Raw genomic sequence first — 14,802 nt, forward strand, 5'->3', positions numbered from 1 at the left:
AAATAATATTAAAAAATTGTCACGTTAGCATTGGCCGGCCGCCCGGCGTCCACGTCAGCGTCGGCCAGCCAAAATTAACCGGATGGACTGAATTGATACAAATGCAAAATGTTTAAGACTAAATTGGCATAATTTTAATAGGTTTAGGCTGCGCATGATAACTTGCCAAACAGTGTTTGATTCTGTTCTTTTGTTCCCAGAATCAGTTTGGGAACAGAAATGCGTTTGTTTAATTTTTTGATTCTGGGCACAATTTTGTCAAAAATTGTTCCCAGAATCAGTTTTCAAGAATAAAAAAAAAGTAGCTTCTTGATTCTGGGAACAATTTTGAGAATCAATTTTTTTTTCTTCTTCCTTTTCTTGGTTTTTAATGTAGCTTCTAATGTCCGGCCCGAGGACCGCCCTTGCCGGATCTGACGAGAATAAAATATTTTAATAAAAAATATTATTAAAATAAAAAAATATTTTACCGGCCATGGCCGGCGACCAGGCCATGGCAAAAAAAAAAAGAAAAAAATATATTTTTAATAAAAAAATTATTAATAAAAAAAATATTTTACCTGCCATGGCCGGTGACCAGGCCATGGCAAAAAAAAGTATATATTTTTAATAAAAATATTTTAATAAAAAATATTATTAATAAAAAAAATATTTTACCGGCCATGGCCAGCGACCAGGCTATGGCCAAAAAAAATAAAAATGTATATTTTAAATAAAAATATTATTAATAAAAAAAATATTTTACAGGCCATGGCCAAAAAAAGAAAAAAATATATTTTTAATAAAAAAAATATTTTACCAGCCATGGCCGGCGACCAGACCATGGCCAAAAAAAGAAAAAAATATATTTTTAATAAAAATATTTTACCAGCCATGGCCGGCGACCAGACCATGGCCAAAAAAATAAAAATATATATTTTTAATAAAAAAATATTATTAATAAAAAAAATATTTTACCGGCCATGGCCGGCGATCAGGCCATGACCCAAAAAAATAAAAATGTATATTTTTAATAAAAAATATTATTAATAAAAAAAATATTTTACCAGCCATGGTAAAAAAAAATAAAAATATATATTTTTAATAAAAATATTTTAATAAAAAAATTATTAATAAAAAAAATATTTTACCGGTCATGGCCGGCGACCAAGCCATGGCAAAAAAAAAGAAAAAATACTTTTAATAAAATATTATTAATAAAAAAATATTTTACCGATCATGGCCGGCGAGCAGGCCATGGCCAAAAAGGAGAAAAAGAAAAAAAAAACAAAGAAATATTAAAATATTAAAAAATATTATTAATAAAAAGAAATTTTGTGGCGTTACCAAACGCATTTCTATTCTTTTTCTATTCGAGGAATGAAATTTTGGGCCGTTAACAAACGCCTTAAAATGCTCGGAATCAATTCCGGGTACATGAATAAAAAGAATTATTTCGAAACAGAATACATTAAGCACGAATCGTTGTCATGCGCTGCCTTAGGACTGTTTTGGTAATTTTCCCAAATAATAATGATACCCAGACATGGAGAAATCAGTCCCACCGTGGATGAATTATCATTGACTCATATCCAATCAAGAGGTTCGAAGGAATAGGAGAAGATCATAACTTCATCATATCTGAAAAGTTTCAAGCGTGACCTCTAGCACGATAATCTTTCATTGTAATATAATCATACCATAAAATTTCGTATTTTATACCATTCATCCGGATCTTGTCATTTGAGAAGAAACATGATGACTTGATTATCGGTCATCAACCACCAAAAACGGCCCAAAAAGGCCTTTGCCGCCAAAACTACCGGCAAAAGTTTACATGCGAGAATCATGTTTCGCCTTTGAAGGAGCAAGCGACCAAAACAGATCCCTGTTCCGACACGACCCATTTGCCGAATTCGCATATTTAATACGTTGCCGATTGCCTCGAAACCGATCGAGGCTCTTTCTTCTTGTTCGCGCGAATGATCATGCGACGCAAGGTTCCTGCGGGGCACGGATGGGGGAATATCTCGCGCCCCGGCTGGGAGATCCTTCGGAGTTGCCGAAGAGAGTGGTTGATTCCAAAGCGTTCGCTTTGGTCTGAAAGAAAGTTGTGGTTCTTGTCGTTTTCTTGTTGGACTGATGTGGCATCTGGACTGGTTAAATTCGAGCGTGAGTTCAGCGTTTCTGGTGTGTGGAAGAACGGCCGCTGCTGTCGCTGACGCTGTGGATTTTTCTCTTCGAGGGATATGACTCGCCATTTGGCAACGTATTTCGCACTCTTGGGTTAGTCCACCAACTGATGTTGAGCCTTTCTGCATTGTTCTTGTTTTCGGTTTTTGAATTATTGTGTCCCTGCCACAAACTTTGACACCTTGGGAGAGACAGAGAAAGAGAGAATTTTCAGTTATCCAGAGCTTTCTGGATGTGGGTGAAGATATATGTTCATGTGCTATAGAAGTATTTGATAATTTTCAACAGTGAGATTTGTGCATCGCCACCATAATGTCTGAGTAATGAGTTGTGTAGAGATGGTTGAAAAGGAATGCATCGTGCTTTGCCGGGTGAAAAAGAATTTGTTATGCTTTGATGGGTCTCTTGAGTATTCGGTCTCCTCACTTCCACTGACGATGGCATTACAGGGTGAGGTACGGAAAGAGCGTCAAGCTGTCACGGCAGGAGTCTCTGGTGCGAGTTTTGATCTATCGTCATCCTAAGGTTCGATACAGCTGAGCTTCATTTTCGTGGTTGTGGAAACAGTGTCGGTAATGTGATTCTTGGGGTGTGGTACAGGCATTCTGGGGCTATTGTCCTTTTGACTAAAGACGGCATTTTCCAAATTCAAAGTTGTTCCCGAAGGCATCTTTTGGATCCTTCCACTTTGCAATCTCATTTCTGTTGCAAGTCTAGCTGTTAAATCTAAGAACAGAGCTTATTCTTCAAGCATCCTATACTAAGCACTTTTCTATAACATAGAGAGACTATCAGATGGTATCATTTGGTTTTGGCTGTGATCCATTTGTAGATCAGAACAAACTATCGTACATTTCTTATCTGTTGAAGTCGACTGAATCAGATTTTAGTTCAGCAGATATCAGTATAAGTAATGGTAGGCTACAAGATTTCAGGAAGAATTTTATAATGCGTATCCGGATCTTCTTAGGTGTTAAAAATGTGTTAAGCACTTGTCTGCCATGTCTGACTCTGGTTGATGATTTGGAGCTTTGCTTTAAACGCTGTTGATTTCTGTCAACAGTCGATTTTTCTTTACACTTCTTTCTTCTGTCTTGAATGGAGTTCTGAGCTGTATTATGTCCTTGCTTTTTAGCAGTATAGACATGAAGGCATAGTTTAGGATTTATTTTTTTCCCTTTTTTTTTCCAATTTGTCCTTTGGGTGTACAGCAATATGAACCTTCTTATTTGTGTTGCACTTAGGGGAAGTGGTAATGCAAACAATATAACTAGACTCAGTTTGGTGTGATTGATCCCAACAGGTGTTGATAGTGTGCGACAACATCAACTATGGACTCCCGAAAATCAGTAGAAGATCAGTTTTCCAAGTTGCATCCGTGCTTGCCAATGGATACCAGAATCGGGATAATTGGAGGGGGTCCAAGTGGAATATCAGCTGCCTATGCACTAGCGAGGCTCGGTTATAGAGACATCACTGTTATAGAGAAGCACAATTCTGTCGGAGGCATGTGTGAATCAGTAGAAATTGAAGGTACCAAAGAGAAGGGTGTCTTATTTTCTTCTTGGCTGTCCACCTTTACTAACATCTTTTGATCATCCGTACAGAAAAGGTTTATGATTTGGGTGGTCAAGTTCTTGCGGCTAACAGCGCACCAGTCATTTTTCACTTGGCAAAGGAATCTGGGACTGAATTAGAGGAAATGGACCTCCACAAACTAGCACTCATTGACAGTTTTACTGGGGACTATCATGATATTAATGTTGCGGAAGATTATATGTCTCTAGTCTCGCTCACCTTAGAAATCCAGGTACCCTTCTTTTAGTAACGCAGAGAAGTGTCCATTTGCACTAGTAACTGTTGGTTTTGGCCGTTGCTACATTTTCATTTAGTCGGCTTTTCATGTCATGTGCAGGATAAGGCAAAGGATTCGAATCGTATAGGCATCCATGCAGTGAGTGACATTGCATCAGACTTAACCCCAGCATATCTGGAAGCTCATGGAATCAAAAGTGTTCCCAAGTCTGTCCAATATGGATACACCGCATCAGGGTATGGATTTGTCCAAGACATGCCTTATGCTTACCTTCATGAGTTCACTCGCACTAGCATGGCTGGAAAAATCCGACGTATGAAAGGTGGATATATGAGCCTTTGGAAGAAAATCAGCCAGTCTCTTCTGATAAAAGTGTGCTGTAATACTGTAGTACAAGCAGTCAGACGCAACAGCTCAGGTGTTAATGTTGATATCACCAATTCTAGAGGAGAAACTGAGCATAAGGAATTTGATAAGATAATCATCTCAGGTGCATTCCCCTTCAAGAATTCGAGAACGTACAGATCACCTCCGTCTTCTGCAGGTTTGTCGAGTATTTTACTCCCCCTCTAATAGTTGTCTTTTGTTTGGAAGGATTTCATAAACATGCTGTCACTGCAGAAGCTGAGATCGGATTGTTGGATGTGAGCGACCTTGAAAGGGAGCTTTTCAGCAAAGTGCAAACAATAGATTATTACACCACTGTCTTGAAGATTAAGGGGCTTGAACGCATCCCTGTTGGCTTTTATTATTTGGGCGAATACATGGACGACCCTTCAACAATCGGACATCCGGTTGCAATGCAAAGATTTTATGCTGACACCAATATCTTCTTGTTCTGGTCCTACGGCGACTCTGTGAATATTAGGGGATCTAACGTCATTGATCTCGCAATTGAAGTAGTTAAAAGAATGGGTGGACAAGTTGAGAAGGTCGTTCTGCAGAGGCGTTTCAAGTACTTTCCTCATGTAGGCAGCGAAGGTATGTTAAACAACGCATACCCAGGTGATTCGTGCAAGCCACAAGCTCAAGTACAAAACTTTTTATAACTTTCTCTGTGATTTGACGCAGATATGAAGGACGGATTTTATGAGAGAGTAGAATCTGAACTTCAGGGTCACCGAAACACATATTACGTAGGAGGTCTTTTCGCTTTCGAGCTTACAGAAAGAAATTCATCTTATGCCATGGCTCTAATCTGCAAGCACTTTGCCAGTGCAAATTCCCTCCCAACATTTCCTTATGTGAAGGTGAGTCAGCTCACTAGATCTATGATTACTGAAAACGGAAAGAGTATTACTGCAGCTATGATTTACTGCTATATACTTTTTTTGTGCAGAGTTTGTTCACGTTGCAACTGGACCAAGAAGCGACCAGACTTAAAACATTGAGTGAAGCATGTGGAGTCGATTTCCCCAACCTCCCCACACTTGATAGCTATTTAAAGCACTGGGCTGCTCAAGAAATTACTCAAAACAAGTCTCTCTATACTTGGATCAATGAAGAAGGGGCAGTGGTGTGCCAGAGGACATATGGAGAGCTTGACTCCAATGCTTCTTGTATTGCTCATAAGCTCTTGACAAGCCGGAAACCTACTATCAAGCCAGGTGACAGGGTTTTACTTGTCCATGTTCCAGGTCTGGACTTCGTTGATGCTTTTTTTGGTTGTTTAAGAGCCAGCGTCATACCCGTTCCAGTACTTCCACCTGATCCATTGCAAAGAGGTGGACAGGCTCTTATGAAGATTGAGAACATTGCTAAGTCGTGCAATGCAGTGGCCATTCTGTCAACCGTTGGCTATCATGCTGCAGTTAGGGCAGGGTCAGTAAAGAATCTGATCTCTTTCACCACAAAAACTGCGAAAAGCACAGCTCAGTGGCCTAATCTTCCATGGCTGCACACAGATTCTTGGATCAAAAGCTCTAAGGTCTTGCCTGCTCTAAACGTTGCCATTCAATCAGAATCTCACCCGGATGATCTGTGCTTTTTGCAATTTACATCGGGTTCAACTGGTGATGCTAAGGGTGTTATGATAACACATGGTGGACTCATTCATAACGTCAAATTGATGCGGAGGAGATACCAAAGCACTTCAAACACTGTGCTGGTAAGTTGGCTTCCTCAGTATCATGACATGGGTTTGATTGGAGGACTTTTTACAGCAATGGTTTGTGGCGGATCAGCAATCCTTTTTTCTCCATTGACGTTTATCAAGAATCCGCTCCTGTGGCTTCAAACGATCAGTGATTACAAGGGCACACACAGTGCAGGACCCAATTTTGCCTTTGAGCTAGTAATTCGAAGATTAGAAGCAGACAAGGCCAAGGTGCTCGATTATGATCTCTCTTCCATGATTTTTTTCATGGTAGCTGCTGAACCAGTGAGGCAGAAAACGCTCAAAAGATTTATTGAGCTCACTCGTCCCTTTGGCCTTTCTCAGGAGGTGATGGCTCCAGGCTACGGCTTGGCAGAAAATTGTGTCTTTGTCAGCTGTGCATATGGCAAAAAGAAGCCTATCTTGGTAGATTGGCAGGGAAGAATTTGCTGTGGATACGTGGATCCCGATGATGTAGATGTTGATATAAGAATTGTTGATGCAGATTTAGAGGTTGATGAAGATGGGAAGGAAGGAGAGATATGGATTAGTAGTCCGAGTGCTGGAATTGGGTACTGGGGCAAGGAAGAACTTAGCCAGAAAACTTTCAGAAACAAGCTTCAGAAGTACCCTGGAAGAAAGTACACAAGAACTGGAGACTTGGGACGGGTAATCCAGGGTAACTTGTTCATCACAGGAAGAATCAAGGATCTCATTATTGTAGCTGGGAGAAACATTTACTCGGCAGATGTTGAGAAGACGGTTGAGAGCTCATCTGAGCTTCTACGCCCTGGTTGCTGTGCCGTCATCGGTGTTCCTGAAGATGTCCTATCAGCAAAAGGCATTTCACTTTCGGATGCTTCTGACCAGGTTGGCTTGGTTGTGATTGCAGAGTTAAAAGACGGTAAACCTGTCGAGAAGGACATCATAAAGCAAATTGAATCCCGTGTGGTGGAAGAACATGGGGTAACTGTCGCCTCTGTCAAGTTGATTAGGCCTAGAACCATAAGCAAGACAACCTCAGGGAAGATCAAGAGGTTCGAATGCCTCAAGCAGTTTATTGATGGAACTCTCAACATAGTTCCAGATCCAATTGTGACAAAGAGATCACTGACCAGATCTTTTACCACTGGGACGTGTAGGGAGGGAAACACTCCTCGATCTCACCTTGCTAAAAGTTCTCTACCACCAAGCCCAAAATTAAGCAGTAGAGATATTGTGGAGTTTCTGAAGCAGCTAGTCAGTGAACAGACAGGAATCGCAATCAAGAACATTTCAGCCACGGAAAGCCTTGTGTCCTATGGCATTGATTCGATAGGCGTGGTCAGAGCTGCTCAAAAGCTTTCGGATTTTCTTGGAGTCCCAGTTGGAGCCGTAGACATATTCACTGCAACCTGCATAGCAGACTTGGCAAACTTTGCCGAGAATTTGTTAAGGAAGTCTCAACCCCATCTAGTCACCACCCAATCCAACCATCCAGAGCCAGAAATCCTCACTGCTGACTTCTCTAAGGAAATTTCCAGACTTCACCGCTGGCGTATCTGGTCCTACCAACTTCTTGCTCTTCTCTATGTCTCTTTCATTCTGGTTTTCCCTGCTTATTTATCAGTTTCCACTTTTCAAAATTTGGTTTCGGCCAGCCAAACAATGATTCATGGACTTCCCTGGTTGCATCATACAAGTGTCGTGCTTCTTGCACCTCTTTCCTGGATCCTCTGTATTGCCTTGACCAGCATATCCATTGCCTTGTTCGGTAATTCTTTCCTACGCATAAATTACGCCTTGACTCCTGAAGTATCTGTCTGGTCTGTGGATTTTGTCAAGTGGTGGGCACTTTACAAGGCTCAGGAGGTTTCCTCCAAAGTCCTCGCGGTGCATCTCAGAGGAACGGTGTTCCTTAAACACTGGTTTGAGATGCTTGGAGCAAGGATCGGATCGTCAGTTTTACTAGACACAGTTGACATAACAGACCCTTCTCTGGTTTCAATCGGAGATGGAGCAGTGATTGCAGAAGGTGCTTTGCTTCAAAGTCACGAAGTGCGGAACAGTGTCTTGAGATTCCAGCCAATAAGGATTGGCAGGAATTGCTCAGTTGGCCCTTATGCTGTTGTCCAGAAAGGAAGTGTTTTAGGAGAAGGAGCTGAAGTACCGGCCTTGCAGAAAAGTGAAGGTGGGAAGTCTGCCCTTAAGATGGCCGAGGCAGAAAACATACTGAAGGTAAATGCTGTTTTCCTTTTCTTTTCTGATAAGAGGCGCAGGTTTCTTGGTAAAAACTTTAAGCACTTCTCATAGGTACTTGTTTTATTCATATGAACTCTCTGTTTGTGCTCTACCCATTTTTATATGTTTAATCGGTCCAAAAGTCAGCTCTGAGAGGCAACTATCTTTCTTTCAATAATAAAAACATCCTGATGATAGATTAGATTATAGGTAACTATGACAATTACTTAATTAGAGCACGCAGAGTTGCACTCTCAAGCGAAGTCTGTGCACCAAAATCTATTCATTGCAAAATTTCATTATGCTCCAAATCAATCAAAATATGCTTTTTACTTATTTATATAGTTATATATCTGTTTATGGTTTTCCGGATAGCAAAATCTAACTATAGTCTCTAGTAAGTATTTCTAATAATGCCCTATCTTATCTACTTGCTTAGTAAGAATACTTTCTTTAATTACCTTTTCTTGGTTTTGTTTTCTTGGTAGTGAAATGTATATTGGGGTTACTATTTGCAACGGTGTCAAAAGGGAAAAGGATGTCTGCTTTTTGGTCCGGATAATAAAGGGCATCTAATATCTTCCTACAAATAGTGAATTGACTCAATCAATGTGGACTGAGATGAAGAAAAAATTTCCAAACCCTTGATGGAAGCATCCAGTTGAGCTGTCATTGTTTTCCTGACGTTATTTCACAAGGGAGTGGGTGGAAATTTCGCAGTCATCCTACTCTTGAAGTTCCTTTTAGAATTTCCAAAGCATGTGCACTATTGGTTGACTTATTTTTTAGGATGCTGAAAGTTTTGTGTTTTTGTTTTGAGGGTAAATTAGCAGTTAAATGTATGAAAATGAAGGACAAAATAGTCAATCGAACTATTTGGTTTTTCTTCTTTTTATCAGTATCCTTCGTTGTAATTAATCTAATTTTTTGGTTTTGGCAGTCGCTCATGAGGTCTCTGATGCTCAGAGTTGTATCTGTGACATTAATAAACTGCTGGGAGAATGATACATGCATCTTTTGTTCCTGTTTTGATTGTGCAATTCAATAATCTGGCATCTACTTTTGCAACATTTCAGGTTTCCCCTGGAACTCTGAAAGAGACCATACAACAGTTCATGGGCATCTACATGGTTGGTTTCCTCAGCTCGTTGTCCGCCGCTGCCGTTTACTTGCTCTACATGAGGCTATCTCAGAAAGTTCCTTCCCTTGAACAGTTGGCTTTTCTTTGCATTTCGGGAGCCTTACACTGGGTTCCGTTCACTATCATGGCATACGCCACCATGTTTACGAACGCCCCGCCTAATCCATTCGAGTTTGCCATTTCTTTGGCAATCGCATACTTTGCTCACGGCCTGGTCCTTAGTTTATTGACATCCATCTTTACCCATTTGCTTGCTGGTAAAGACAAGAAGCAGACTCAAATCAAAACCTGGTTTGGCCACCGACTTGCCATTGCTTGCCACCTCCGTTTTGCAAAGCTTCTTTCTGGAACAGAAGCCTTCTGCGTGTACTTGCGCTTGTTAGGTGTAAAAGTAGGCAGGTATTGTTCCATCAGATCCATCAACCCAATTGCGGATCCAAGGATGGTCTCAATAGGTGCCGGTGTCCATTTAGGTGATTTTAGCAAGATCATCACAGGTTTCTATTCCCGGAGTGGATACATCCAGAGTAATGTTGATGTAAAAGATAATTCAGTTACTGGGAGCCAAAGCCTTATACTTCCCGGCTCTGTAGTCGAAAAGGATGTTATTCTCGGGGCAATTTCAGTTGCTCCAGTGAATTCAGTTCTCCAAAGCGGTGGTGTTTACATGGGGTCTCAAAATCCAGTTATGGTAAAAAACACAATACACGCTTTGGATGACAGGATAGAGGAGATGGATCAGAGATACAAAAAGATAGTTGGCAATTTGGCTGCAAACTTGGCAGCGACGACTCTGAAGGTGAAATCGAGATACTTCCATCGTATTGGTGTTAGCGGGAAGGGATACTTGAAACTCTACGATGACATTCAAGGATTGCCAGAGCACAATATATTTGGCCCTGGAAAGAAGTATACAGTCATTGTCCGCCACAGCAATAGCTTGAGTGCTGATGATGATGCAAGGTTAGATGCGCGAGGAGCGGCACTAAGGATACTCTCGGATGAAAAGGGGGATGATTCTCCACTTCTCGACTTGACATTGAAGACAGGGAAGGCATTCTATGCCCGCACAATCTCCGATTTCGCAACCTGGCTGGTGTGCGGGCTTGCCGCAAGGGAGGAGCACGTTAAGCGGGCGCCGCACGTGCGGGATGCAGTGTGGACCTCCCTCCGTCAAGCTGACTCCTATGTGGATATGCATTACTACTCGAACATCTGTAGGCTCTTCCGCTTTAAGGATGGACAAGAAATGTATGTGAAGTTCAAGTTGAGGCCCTCTGATGACAACGTTGGGGAAGATGCTGGTAAGGTGGAGCCCTTGGGGATCCTTCCGCCTGAAACTGGTGCGATACCGAGAGATGCTAATGACACCCGCCCATTACTTTTCCTAGCTGAAGATTTCCAGAACCGTGTGAACTCTCCGAATGGGGTCCGTTACATATTCCAGCTTCAAGTCAGGCCAATTCCACAAGACGAAGCTGCATGCGACATTGCTCTCGATTGCACGAAACCTTGGGACGAATCGGAGTTTCCCTACATTGATGTTGGGGAGGTCATTATCAATGAAAATCTGACAAAAGAAGGCTCAGAAAGGCTAGAATTTAATCCATTCCTCCGATGCCACGAGGTGGATGTAATCCGGGCGACTTCAAGCAGTCAGAGCGCATCGATCGATCACGGGCGTTCACTAATCTATGAGATCTGCCAGCACCTGAGGAATGGAGATCCTCTTCCCGAGGCATGGAGGGTCTTCCTGGAGCAGTCGGACGTGAAGGTCAACCTCTCCGGGTGTCCAATGGCCGCTTCACTCGAGAGAAAAGACGCCGAGAAAGTGACCCTTTCGAGGCCCTGGTACTTAACCACTTGGGCTGTTTTCGCTCAGCCGCTGCTGCAAACAATACTGCCCTACTTTCTCCTCGGACTAATCATCTACTTCCCCCTGAACTTGCTCCTCCACTGCAAGAACACCAGGAATATGCCCGTCCACTGGACGTTCCCCTTCTTCTGGGTGTCAACCGGGATTTTAGCCGCATTGGCCTGCGTGGCGGCGAAGTACATCCTGGTGGGAAAGAAGAGAGAGGACGAAACGGTGCATATATGGAGCAGAGGGGTGTTCATGGATACCATATGGCAGGCCATCAGGACCGTGGTCGGGGACTACTTCGTGGAGATGACGACCGGGTCGGCGTTGTTCCTGATGTGGATGAAGCTGATGGGGTCGCACATCGAGCTGGACAACGGGACTTACGTGGACTCCATGGGAGCGGTGCTGAACCCCGAGATGGTGGAGGTCGAGGGAGGCGGGAGCGTGGAGAGGGAGGCTCTGCTGTTCGGGCACGTGTACGACGGGGAAGGCGGGGCGGTGAAGTTCGGCAAGATCGTGGTCGGGGAGGGCGGGTTCGTCGGGAGCAGGGCGGTGGCCATGCCTGGAGTGGCGGTGGAGAGCGGAGGGAGCTTGAGCGCACTCTCGCTCGCCATGAAGGGAGAGGTCATCAGATCAAGATGATGATGATGATGATGAATCAAAGAGGATTTTGCCCGTTGTTACCATATAAAAAGAGACACAAAAGTAGTTCGGATACATAGAAAGCGGACAGTCCCTGAACGCTGTCCCACAGCAGTCTCGTGTAATAATAATCTCTGGCGATCTTCGCCGAATAAACACGAGAACATAAGAACATGCTAATCATGGTATTAACATAAGAGGATCTCGTTTAGTCTCTCTCTCTCTCTCCCTCCCGATACACTGAACTTGACCGTCGACTACTCTTACACAGCCTCATGCAACGACATGCTCCTCCCTTGTCGTTCGCCATTCCACGATCCTGCGGCGGCTGAGGGAGGAGCTCGGCCGTGCAGATCCTTGCCAGCTCTCGCTGCGACGTGGAGTGTGGTGTCCCCCTCAGTAGCTCGCCTTGGCGGTAAGCCGCTCGTCACGGATAAACCTCGAGGAAGGCGCGGAGGGAGACCGTCGGCGGCTTTTCTCGGTACCCGCCACGATGCAGAGCGGCGAGTTCTCCCAGAAGGGGCCCTGCGCGTTCGAACAAAGAGAACCCTCCCTTCGCCGGAATGCATTTCGAGAGAGCTTCGACAAACTCGTCGATGGCAGCCCTTTAGCGGCGGCGGGTAGCAGCCGGTTCATACGAACATTTGTGAGTTCTGCTTGGAAGTGTGATTTGTTTGCCGACTCTAGTGCTTTCAATCCGACCCTTGTCTCGGATTTCCATCATCCTCGATGGTCATCATGCAACGTAGACGACAAAGTGTACAAACTGACGGCAAGTTAACGACCTTGATGCCATGTCCTAAACCAGATTTTAAAAGTTCGGCGATTAAATTGAGAAAGAAAAGACATTTCAAATGACCATCTTGACCATCAATTAAAGTTCAAAGACCACCTATCCCATGACCCCATTCTACAAAATTCCATTTGTTTCGACGTGAACAATTAAAATGTCATTGAGAAATGTTATTTCACAAAGTTAATTTTAATGAGAATGGGTTAATCAACCTATATCTGGCCGATGAGATAGCCAATCTTTTTCTTCTTGGAAAACCGTAAAGCTTGTTTTCTGTCCATGCGCGCACCCAGGTTCCCCCGATGCAGTGGTGACAACCTGAGCGACAAGTCATGAAAGACTAAACCTGATCAATGGAGGGTGTCCTTGTTAAATTTTTTGGGCCCATTGGGCAGGGTTGGACAAAAAATCCATGTTCAATTACTAGGCTGGGGCTTTGAAGCTCGACCAAATTCAGGGTTCGATTCCCATGAGCATCGCACACACATGTACACGAAAGAGAGGAGTGAGACCCAAAAAGAGAAAAAAAAAGAAACCGTCTCGTGGATGTAATGGCACGTGATAAAACACTTACATGTAGCATGAAAATGGGGTAACTCATCTTTCTTTACTAAAATAACATGTAATAATCAATGAACTTAAAGAAAATTAGGGAATGACACATGGTTGATGAAATTATGGAAGTTTCTTGAGGTTCTTTTAATTTAGAAATATGAGTTAGTCTATCTTCAAGTTTGGGGTGAACAGTTCCACGTTTCCGTACAGGAACCTATCCATGGGAACATGTTCCTAATTTTTTGAAATCTGGAAATTACTATATATACCTTGGAACGTGGAACCTACCCTGTTACAGGTTTCAGTATCTACCCAGTTTCCCCATGTATTATTAATTAAATAATTGCAGTGAATTCTCACATTTAGTGACCACCATTTACTTCTATGATACATTGATTACAACTTATATTTAGATACACGAAATATATGAAACATCAATAAGTCATAAAATAGAAGTTCAGACTAGTGGTTTCAGATTATATACTCATCATCTAATGCCATGGAACACCATAAGATTAAGCGAAGACATAGACTAAGAAAAAACGCAAAAAACTTATTTAAGGTTTCAGATTCTAGGTTCTGCCTATCTAGAACTTGAAACCTACTCGACAAAACAGGTTTCCTAATTTTTAGAACCTGAAACCTAACCTACATACTTTGAAACCTAGAACCTACATATTCCTACCGATCAAGTTCTCCGGTTTCAGGTTCTACTAGGAATCATGCTCACCCCTACTTCAAGCTACACCTAATTGCAATGTAGATGGAAAAATTATTGACTACAAAGAAAATCGAAGTTCAAAGAAGAAATTGGTAACTTTTTGAAGTTCGAGATTTATTACGCAAGGTGCCAAAGTTCATGGAAGTAATTATAACATATCAAAGTTTGGTGGCTATTGCGCAATGATGCCAATGTTCCGGGGCTGTTATTTATCTCTAAATTTATTTGCAAATGTAAACCTTCGTAGTACATGCAATCACACCACCTCGTTAAGTTAATTTACTAGTACGTCCGATCTCTAATAGTTCATAAGAAAAAATTCTTAACGTTCAATATGATTTACGAACTCTTTTTCATTCAATATAGTCTTTAAACTTTTTAGATTCGTCCAACATAACCTTTTTTTTCAATTCAATATATACTTTTAACGTCCAGGGATCCATCGGCAATGATCCCGTTGCCGGTGACTCCGAGCGGGCCCTTTGCCACGGCCGGCAATGACGGCGGGCTCGGGCTCGGGCTCGGGCTCGGGCTCAAGGTCGGAGAAGGGAATGAGGGGTCAGGCCGAGGAAGAGAGAGAAAGGGAGGGAGACCGCGAACTAACAGGTGGCCCACGTGCGACACCTGCCGCTCACTGAATGGACATATATTTTCTCCCCGCGGCCGCCGACCTACGGACACGTGACGAGCACGTGCGCGCCGGAAATATCTTTTGCTCCGGTTTCCCATAAAAGAATCTTGCGATATTTTAAAGCCCCCCGCTTTTTCCGCGGCGACTCCACC

At 42.8% G+C, this 14,802-nt stretch overlaps 1 protein-coding gene across 1 annotated transcript; it reads left to right on the forward strand.

Moving 5' to 3' along the window:
• Positions 1-2,052: 2,052 nt before the first annotated feature.
• Positions 2,053-12,147, forward strand: LOC115674554 (uncharacterized). Its single transcript, XM_030596967.2, has 9 exons — positions 2,053-2,265; positions 2,622-2,697; positions 3,476-3,705; positions 3,780-3,982; positions 4,088-4,532; positions 4,610-4,969; positions 5,060-5,238; positions 5,328-8,300; positions 9,380-12,147. The coding sequence occupies exons 3-9, from the start codon at positions 3,504-3,506 to the stop codon at positions 11,948-11,950; spliced, it is 6,933 nt and encodes a 2,310-aa protein (XP_030452827.2). The 5' UTR covers positions 2,053-2,265; positions 2,622-2,697; positions 3,476-3,503; the 3' UTR covers positions 11,951-12,147.
• Positions 12,148-14,802: the final 2,655 nt, after the last annotated feature.

The sequence above is a fragment of the Syzygium oleosum genome, unplaced genomic scaffold (assembly GCF_021117445.2).
Source record: "Syzygium oleosum isolate NSW1041296 unplaced genomic scaffold, Sole_v2.1 Sole_v2.07, whole genome shotgun sequence".
In the NCBI taxonomy this organism is placed as follows: Eukaryota; Viridiplantae; Streptophyta; class Magnoliopsida; order Myrtales; family Myrtaceae; genus Syzygium; species Syzygium oleosum.

What these genes read in the sequence shown, in the direction of transcription:
- LOC115674554 (XM_030596967.2), top strand. Translation starts at nt 3,504, where the DNA reads ATGGACTCCCGAAAATCAGTAGAAGATCAGTTTTCCAAGTTGCATCCG. An exon ending in TGAATCAGTAGAAATTGAAG is followed by an intron (nt 3,706 to 3,779) that starts GTACCAAAGAGA and finishes TCATCCGTACAG; the next exon opens with AAAAGGTTTATGATTTGGGT. An exon ending in CGCTCACCTTAGAAATCCAG is followed by an intron (nt 3,983 to 4,087) that starts GTACCCTTCTTT and finishes TGTCATGTGCAG; the next exon opens with GATAAGGCAAAGGATTCGAA.